At 34.4% G+C, this 8608-nt stretch overlaps 2 protein-coding genes across 2 annotated transcripts; both read right to left on the bottom strand.

Annotated features, from left to right (window-relative positions):
* Positions 1-1900: 1900 nt before the first annotated feature.
* LOC18110971 (aldehyde oxidase GLOX) lies at positions 1901-4095 on the bottom strand. Its single transcript, XM_006389249.3, has one exon. The coding sequence runs from the start codon at positions 3750-3752 to the stop codon at positions 2070-2072; it is 1683 nt and encodes a 560-aa protein (XP_006389311.3). The 5' UTR covers positions 3753-4095; the 3' UTR covers positions 1901-2069.
* Positions 4096-5542: 1447 nt separating this feature from the next.
* On the bottom strand, positions 5543-8033 carry LOC18110972 (uncharacterized). Its single transcript, XM_006389250.3, has 4 exons — positions 7681-8033; positions 6807-6895; positions 6415-6528; positions 5543-5968 (listed from the first exon to the last, which is right to left on the bottom strand). Exons 1-4 carry the CDS (start codon positions 7904-7906, stop codon positions 5759-5761), a joined length of 639 nt encoding a protein of 212 aa, XP_006389312.1. The 5' UTR covers positions 7907-8033; the 3' UTR covers positions 5543-5758.
* Between the last annotated feature and the right edge of the window lie 575 nt (positions 8034-8608).

Consider the following 8608-nt stretch of genomic DNA (forward strand, 5'->3'; position numbering starts at 1 on the left):
AAAAAATTATTTTTAAAATTATTTTTATATAAAAAAAAACTTTAAAAATAATAGTTAAAAAAACACTTCCTTAGTGGTGGCTGTGATTATAGCTGCAGTTGCATGTTATTAAGCCTTAATAAAAATGTTTTGTTAACGTATACGGCCAAAAGGTGAGTTTTATCTATAATAATTAAAATGCTTGTACTATATATATTAGAAAATCATTTTTTTATACATTTTATATAAATTTTTTAATAAAATAATACACACATATTGTATAATATATATATAAGCCAAAGTTAGAAGGAAAAGCTGGTTGGAGCTTTCGAGAAAAAATTACATGGAACGTTTTAAAATATTATAAATATTTACATATCATTGATTTAATAAATAAGGTTTTGAATATGTTTTTTTTTTCATATTTAATAGCACAAGCATAATTACAGAACAAAATATTTAATTATAGTCCTGCTATTAAATTTGAAATGAGATTCGCAGAATTTAATTATAATCGTGTTATTAAACACGAAAAGATTCATATTATAAATATGATTCACTAATTTAAATATTTTCTTTCATATTAGAGGCCAGTAGGACCTCTCCATCGTGGGTTGCTTAGTCGAAATCATGACATTTTTTGCATTAATGAATATTTTATTTATTGACATATAATAATGATGACATGAAAGGTCAGTTACGAGGAGAAGTTTAATGATTATATTAATTACTTTCTAGATTTACTTAAAAAAAATAGATATAATTAGATAAAAAATTATATATAAAAATATTTTTATTATTTTTAATTATAGTTCACGAGTATCATTATTTTTATGTTTTTTTAAGATGAATTCAAAAAATAATTAATAAAATACTACTAATTATTAGTTACTCTCGAGCACTTAAACAACAAATTAAACAGATCATACAATTAATAATTAAGATGAGTTTAAGCTCCATATTCTTCTATAAATTTTATTAAGGGAGTGTCCACTTTTTGTCACGGCATCGATGCAAAGTAAATCATGTTACTTTGTTTTTTTTTTTTTTTATGATATTCAAATTTTATTTATTATTTATCAAATAAAAACTTTAATGTTATGTTCGGACTAATTTTGGATTGGATTTAAAATCCATATTCTATTAATCACTCGTCAAGACAACAATTAAAATAATAATTATTCATTTTGAAATACCTATTAAATTCAGATTAAATTGTGTTATTCCTAGTTCTACTCCTACTATCTTTAATTTCTTCTATTTCAAAACCTAACCGCTGAAAATTAACTCTTGAAAATCAAGAAATATTAGCAAAAGAATAATCTGAGAAAAGGGAAAAACCATTTTGTCAATCAAGCATTCAAGATGTGGAAGAAAGATCGATTGTTTGTTCAACAGAGTTCTAATGAAGTTGAACACAAAAAAGACTAATGGAGAATGGATCTAGAAGGCTACTTTCTACTTTCTATTGACGTGACAATATATATATATATAATGATATAATGGTTAGCCCTTAAGCATCATGGAAATTAATGGAAAGTTTGGTAAAAAACTAGCCAATCATATCTTTACTTGGTAAAAAATAATTATCATTGTGAGAATGCACAAGAACATCACCCGTCTCCTTAATTTATCAAAAGTTTTGATTTTTTTAATCAGGTTTTGAATTTATTTTCTATAAATTATTAGTTTAAGTCTTAAAAAATTCAAAATCACTAAAAACTTATATAATCGTTAACTTTAGGATTCGTGAAATTAATTAAGGTATATATAAGTTTGCCCGAACACCGATATTAATAAAAAAAGAAGTTCTAATTTTTTATCTTTACCATAAAAATTTATTTTTTAGAATTACACTAGAAAAAATATATTTATTAAATATATTTTTTTAAAAAATGTGAGGTGTGTATACGTATAAACATGAAGGAAAATGTATATCAATATTCTATAATTGGTATAGCTACAGATTTTGAAACTTTTTTAACAAGAGAAAACTATGATCAACCATCTTTTCAGGTACATTCATAGCGCTCGGCAACACTTGATCAACACTAAGTTAACTCAAAACCTCCAAGCTCCGACTCCATATATCACTGTAACCTCACCCACACACCAGAACTAGGTATACCAGAATGCACAACATACAGCAAATAGTAACCTGGTGGAGCAATCTCAGCTGATGATGGTCCAACAACACTCAAGGTATATGATGATGATGTCTCATTGTCAATAATTTCATCAATCCTCAGCACCACCATCCTTTGATTCATTGAATATGAGTGTGTTGTAAAGGATGGTGCGACTATTCTTACTGATAACACACTTCCTGCTATGTACTCTCCCACTGAGAAACTTAACAAAAATCTCTGCCCTGGGCTTACAGTATCGTCTACAGACAAGATCACAGGTCTTATTGATGCGTACTGGGTTGATAAATATGGTGGTGAAAAGGTTTCCAGGCTTAAGTCTGTTGGGTAGAATACATCACTGAAGTTATAGTAAATGTGAGGGTTACCACCGCCAACTAAAACTCGACCATCAGTTAGTAGGATTGCTGCTGAATGATACATTCTTGGACGTGGTGATGGTTCCATGACTGAGAAACGTTGGTCGGAAGGGTTGGATGGATGGTACATGACTGGTCTGGTTGCTGCCTGACGCCCAAGTTCCCAACCTGCAGTGCCTGATTGACCACCATTGATTATAATGACATCTCCGGTGGGAAGAAGCAGCATATCGCCCATTACTCGGGGAATCGGCATGGTATCCATGACCCAACTAGCGTTTTGATCGGTGATCCTGAGCCGTCCACATGTGGAAATCGCACGTACATAGGTTCCCCGTAAGGCTTGTTGGTATGCACCTCTTGGTGCCCCTCCACAAACCAGAACTTCAGGGTCAATGCTGTGTTCATTTTCATCCAAGGGGAGCAGAACTGATGATCCGGTACTAGGATAATTGCGAGGATCACCTCCTGGGATGCGAGGAAACTCTCTAACCACACGATTTTGATTGTAATCAAACAATATCGATCGTGTATTAGCGAAGATGAACAAATTCCCATCTGGTAAGAGGTGGACGTACGGGTACAGATTGTTTTCAACATTACCCTCCCTTGTTTCTATTAGAAGACGGAGCTGAAAAGTTTGGCGACGAGGAGAAGGACGAGGGAAGAACTCGTAGCTGAACTCCCTTCGACCGCCAATAATGATAATTCGTCCATCAGGCAATATTTGATTAGTTGCATACCATCTTCTTCTTGATAGATAGTTTGGATACTCAACCCAATCACAAATGTCATCTGGGCATGAAGTATACATGCGTGTTACATTGTCGCCATCATGGAAACCCCCAGTTTGAACTAGGGTCCCGTTAGGTAAAACTGCCCCAGAAGAGCACCAAGTGTCTGTTTGGACCATTAGAGGACGGTAGGTGTCAGTGATAATATCGTAAAGGATGGAGTGTGCAGTGCAATCTATTTTAAGGGCTTCGTCGCTGGGATCAATACGGCAGCGACCACCAGGGAGGGAGATGTTAGAGGGGCCAAAATCTGTGCGGTCAAAAATGACAACTTTGTTATCATGCATAAGTTGCATGTGCATAGCTGATATGCCTACATTTGCATGCAAAAGACGCCATCTTCCCTGGCTGCCATCAGATGAAGGTATGGTCTGGGTCATTACTGAAGGGAAAAAGATAAAGAATGTGGGTGCAAGCAAGAGGAATTTGACCATGTTAACAGACATTGAGCTTGGAGTGGCCCCCGTTGACATTACTGTGAGAGCAAGACAGGTAGGTGCAGTGAACTTGATAAAACGAACCTTAATTATATGCTAGTTGATTTTGTACTAAGAACAGGAAACTCAGGAAAATAATCTTGGGACGGCCTCAAGAGCCGCACGAAGTAAAAGGGTGTGTTTCTTGAATGGTATGGCCAAGAAATATGCTATTTCACATACCAAATTTGTCTATGTACAGTCTATGTACCAATACAAATCGGCCTCATTTTCTACGCAAGTTGAGAAAATGCAGGACAGTGTAAGGCATCCCCAGTTTTTGGCAGTGCTCCTGTCTAGGGTCTAAATGCATTTTGTTGATTAATTCCTATTTATTCTTATAATTACTGATACTAGCTGTTATATGACCGTTACTAGCTGCTGTTATGAGGTTATTAAAAGATTTAATTGTAGTTTAAAATTTGATTTGTCCATCAGGGACTAAACGAATAACCTATTTTTATTATACAGTAAAAAAGACTGGCATCTGAACATTTGTTTGGTTGATTACAATTTGCTTTCCAGTATAATTTGAAGGATGAGCAAGGGAGACGATTGAAGAGTTTCAGAAAATGACTGCAAATGCTTCTGTGTTTATATCAAGAATGCATGAACCGACAAATGCTCCTATGAATATGTAGATGGATACACAAACCCAGAATACTTCAAAAACATATATCACTGCATTGTTTATCAAACGGATCGCCTCCAAAGTTAAGCTGGGAAGATTTCTATCAAATTATAGAATGTTTTTAGGAAAAAAGAAAAGAAAAGGCTCATATATGCTCTCGAAATAGGAAAGAAAGAAAAACACCTGGAAAGGGAAGCTAAGAGAGTTGCTCTTTCAAGATGATGGATAAAAGGTTAGGGCAAATAAGAGTTAGGAGTCAACATGTTCCATTTGAAACAGATATTATCTGGTGTAGCAAAAATGATTGACATGAAACATTTGGAACTTCATACTGGACTGTGTTTTGGGCTGGTGATTAATCTTCGTTCCTGTAAAACAAGTTCGTAAATGTAAAAAGAGTGTGTGAAGAAAAATTGTGTAGAATGTCTGTGTATGGAGTCATTTTTTTTTTTTGGGCCACTGGAGCTTGCTTATTTTCTCCTAGCTATTAGATCTTTATACAAATTTTTGTTGACTTAAGCAAAATGTATATATATTTTGGGAGAGATGTGCACACTTTTGGAAAATAATGGAGGGGACTAGAATCTTAATAACCTAGCTGTAAACGGCTAGGATTTTTTTTTTTTTTTACCATAAATTATAATTAAATTAACACAACTATCATGTCTACTTCCGATTCTTCTTTCCACCCAATTCTATCAGTAATCAAATGAAGAGAGGATCACTGCTTTTCTCTTCTTGGGATAATCCTCTCCAAATACCAGTCGTGATTAGCATATGCTCTGGGTATCAAATTAGAGCATGCAAAGAGAAAAAAACTAAACCCAACCCAATACCAAGTCATCACTGTCCATCCAAGCCACTCCATCTCTCCGAAGTAGTTAGGAGGTAGGACAGCTTACCAACTCAAACCAGCCTCCCTTTGGCACCTTATATCCACCACCACCTCTCTCCAAACCCACAAAACGCTATTAGCCTACGTATTGCTCCTCATGCCAAGCAAAAAAAAATCACCAACGCACCAAAACAAACCTCCATCACTATTTTACGGATCCTCCAAAGGCCTATCACATGTGGAGTCATGATAAAGCAAGCTCGACATGGAATTCAATCAGAGAACTCAACCACAAAATCCAAAGCCTCGCATTGAATGGTGTTTGATGGAACTCAACCAACATATTATAGCATCACAATACTATGAAGAAAAACAAATGGTTCATCGTATTCTAGCAAGCCACAACTTGGTCCAACCAGGCAGGACCCGTGATAATTAATAATTAGAACACCAAAATTGCCAACAGAAACATCCACTGTATTGAAGAGAAAGCAGGGGGACGAGAAACCAAAAAGGTAAACTACACAACAATTTAGCCTAATTCCTTTTACCCTTGTTTCGCCTAGATGAAACAACTGTCCATCCATCTTCTGATTGAGCTTCCTTGGCCCCTGGCTCATTGACTGGCTTGTTTACTAGATTTGTCTTTAATTGGAATTCTGGTGTATCCACCATCATGTTTGATCCATCATCACCCATTTTATCATCACTGTCGCTGTCCTCAGAATCATCATCATCCTCCACAGCCTAGGGAACAATAGGAAAGAACAATTAGAAGAAAAAAAAATTCAAGCTAATGGAGATCATTTTAATTTTGTTCTTGCATGTAGTTGGTGACACATTTCTCAATATTCAATTTCCTTGATGATCTCTTTCTTAGCAAACACCAGGATAAGGCAGGATTTTTATGGACTCTTAGGTGCTATAGAGCAAACCAAATAAACAAGCAGCACTACTGTACAACCAGAGTGAATTTCCAATATGATCAACTAGAAGCTGGACTCCACAGTACTCTCCTTGACAGTACCAGTATGGATCGCAGGACAACTAGGGCATTGGAAAACAAGTACCAAATGGCTAACATTCCAAAATTGAAATCCATAAGCTTGTGTGATATTTCCCAAAGCAGACAGGACACACTATCTTCATTAAGAACATAAACCAAGCAGATGGAGAATAAAAACCATAATTACCTGTTTGACATGTTGATGAGCTCCCATTCTAGGACCTTCATCCCTCAACTTTTGAATAGAACTATAATTGCCTTCTAAACATTCTTCATGCATAATCATTAATTTTTCAGCTACCTGAAAAAAATAACAAATTGAATCCTTTTTCATTTAAGCAACAGAAGGCAAAGAAATTCGTTGCCTCTGTCTTCAAGGCTAAAGCTTCATTAAATTATTACCAGAACAAATCCCATTGCAAAATCAATTAAACGACATTCACCAATATCAAAGGAAGTTGGACCTAGAGGGGTGAGTTTTTGAAGCTCAAGTTCTTAATCTTGAAACATTTTACTAGCCATAGCAATACATGTACTGAAAAAAAATGGACTGCAGCACTGCAAAGAATAAGGGAGTACCTCTTCAACGCTACCATCCTCAATCATGGTATTGAGAGAAAGCATAGCTTCATCCATGATACTCTCCAAATCATCAATATAAAGCGGCTCTGAGCAACAGGTTTTAAAAAAGTAACATCAGAATTCAGAAATAGCAGTAATCAATTACCAACCATACCAGCAGTTCATATGCTGCAGTATAAATAAATAAATAAATAAATAAATAAAAACGTTATAATCTTTTATTTCACTTAAAGTAACAAACTTTTGACAATTTTGTCCAAACTTCTCAGTCAAATATCAAAAAATGAAACAAAATTACAAATTTTGACGATCAAGATCACCTTTTTCACGAATATGTTCAAAATTTTAAAAGAAAAAATTAGGGTGCCATAAAACAATCAGCCAATCAGAAAATGGCTACAAAAGAGAAATCTGATAACAACAACCTGCAAAAAAAAACTAAACCCCAAGACAATCAGACTAACATAACAGTCCTAAGAAGAAAAGACATCTAGCAAAAACTCCACTATGAGAATCAAGAAAAAGCACTGGATCCTGACATGAAACCACAAAAGCTCACAAAACTTGCTAATACTCAAGATTCCACCAAAATGCAAACACTGGATGTATGGAGAAACAAACAGCGGGGCAGGAGAAGCAGAACCCAAATGCCAAAGCCAAGACAATCGAATCATTGTTCCTCATCACTACTAAAAAATAACCCTCCTTTCCAATATCAGGGTTTCCTTGTCACTCCTTGAAAATCACTAGATTTTGAAAATCAAAGTGTAATTTTCACTAACTGAAAACCCCTAATTCAGTTCAAACACACAATCAAAATGGAAAAAAAAAATCAAGACTTTTTGAGCTGAGTCGGGACAGAGTTAACTACCTTTAGACTGAGTGAACCAAGAGAAGATATCAGAGGCTAGTTGCTCAGCTAATAGGTGAGACCCACGGCCACCCCATTCGTTTTCAACGGCGAGTTGCAAAGCTGACCATTTAGAGAGAATTAACCGAATCCCTTCTCTGAATTGAGAAATAGAATCTGCTGTTAGTTGTTTGACAGACCCAATTTGGGAAAATCCTCCATTTATGCTGCTGCTGCTGCTCTCCATAGTAGAATGTTGTTTGCCGGTAAGACCCTAATTTCTTTTAAAGGTTTCGATTAGGAAAGAAAGGGTGGGTTTGGTTTTGAGGATACTTTTGTTCCGGCCGCGGACAACAAAAGCACGTCTTTTCTTCTATTTTTTATTTTCTTCATTTCTTCTTTCTTCTTTCTTCTTTCTTATTTTTTATATTAAATTTCTATGCATGTTATGATAAACATTAACATCAAAAAACTAATACCGAAAATAAATGATGGACTTTAGTATAACGATGCATGGAGATTTTTTATCCACTTTCTGTCAGCACATATTAACTATTTTTTTAATAATATTTAATATTTATTAAATAACTAAATTATCTCTAATCAACTTAATTATAATAAAAAAATAAAAAATCCTCAGATGTCAGGTAAAACTTTTTAATTCAAGAATAATTAAATCATTTTAATGTGTTTTGAAAAAGTAAAAATACTAAAAAAACCCTTATACATTAATTAAAAAAAATAATATGCCCCAGTTAATCTAATAATAACCAATAAACTGCGTGAAAAAAAACATATTAAACTCTGTGAAAAAACCATATTACCCCAGCGATCATTTGCTAAAATCATCTTTTAACTGTTCATTTCACAATGAAATGTTTCTGTCTCCATAGTGAAACACTAATCAATCTAATTTTTTTTAAAAAAATTAATGTGATACATTGACTTT

This window comes from Populus trichocarpa, chromosome 13 (assembly GCF_000002775.5).
Source record: "Populus trichocarpa isolate Nisqually-1 chromosome 13, P.trichocarpa_v4.1, whole genome shotgun sequence".
Classification (NCBI taxonomy): domain Eukaryota; kingdom Viridiplantae; phylum Streptophyta; class Magnoliopsida; order Malpighiales; family Salicaceae; genus Populus; species Populus trichocarpa.

Excerpts from the sequence above, each read along its gene's own strand:
- LOC18110971 (XM_006389249.3), bottom strand. The coding sequence starts at position 3,752 with ATGTCAACGGGGGCCACTCCAAGCTCAATGTCTGTTAACATGGTCAAA.
- LOC18110972 (XM_006389250.3), bottom strand. The coding sequence starts at position 7,906 with ATGGAGAGCAGCAGCAGCAGCATAAATGGAGGATTTTCCCAAATTGGG. Across the intron at positions 6,529-6,806 it reads AGGATGGTAGCGTTGAAGAG|GTAGCTGAAAAATTAATGAT; the intron begins GTACTCCCTTAT and ends TATTTTTTTCAG. Across the intron at positions 5,969-6,414 it reads CTCATCAACATGTCAAACAG|GCTGTGGAGGATGATGATGA; the intron begins GTAATTATGGTT and ends ATTGTTCCCTAG.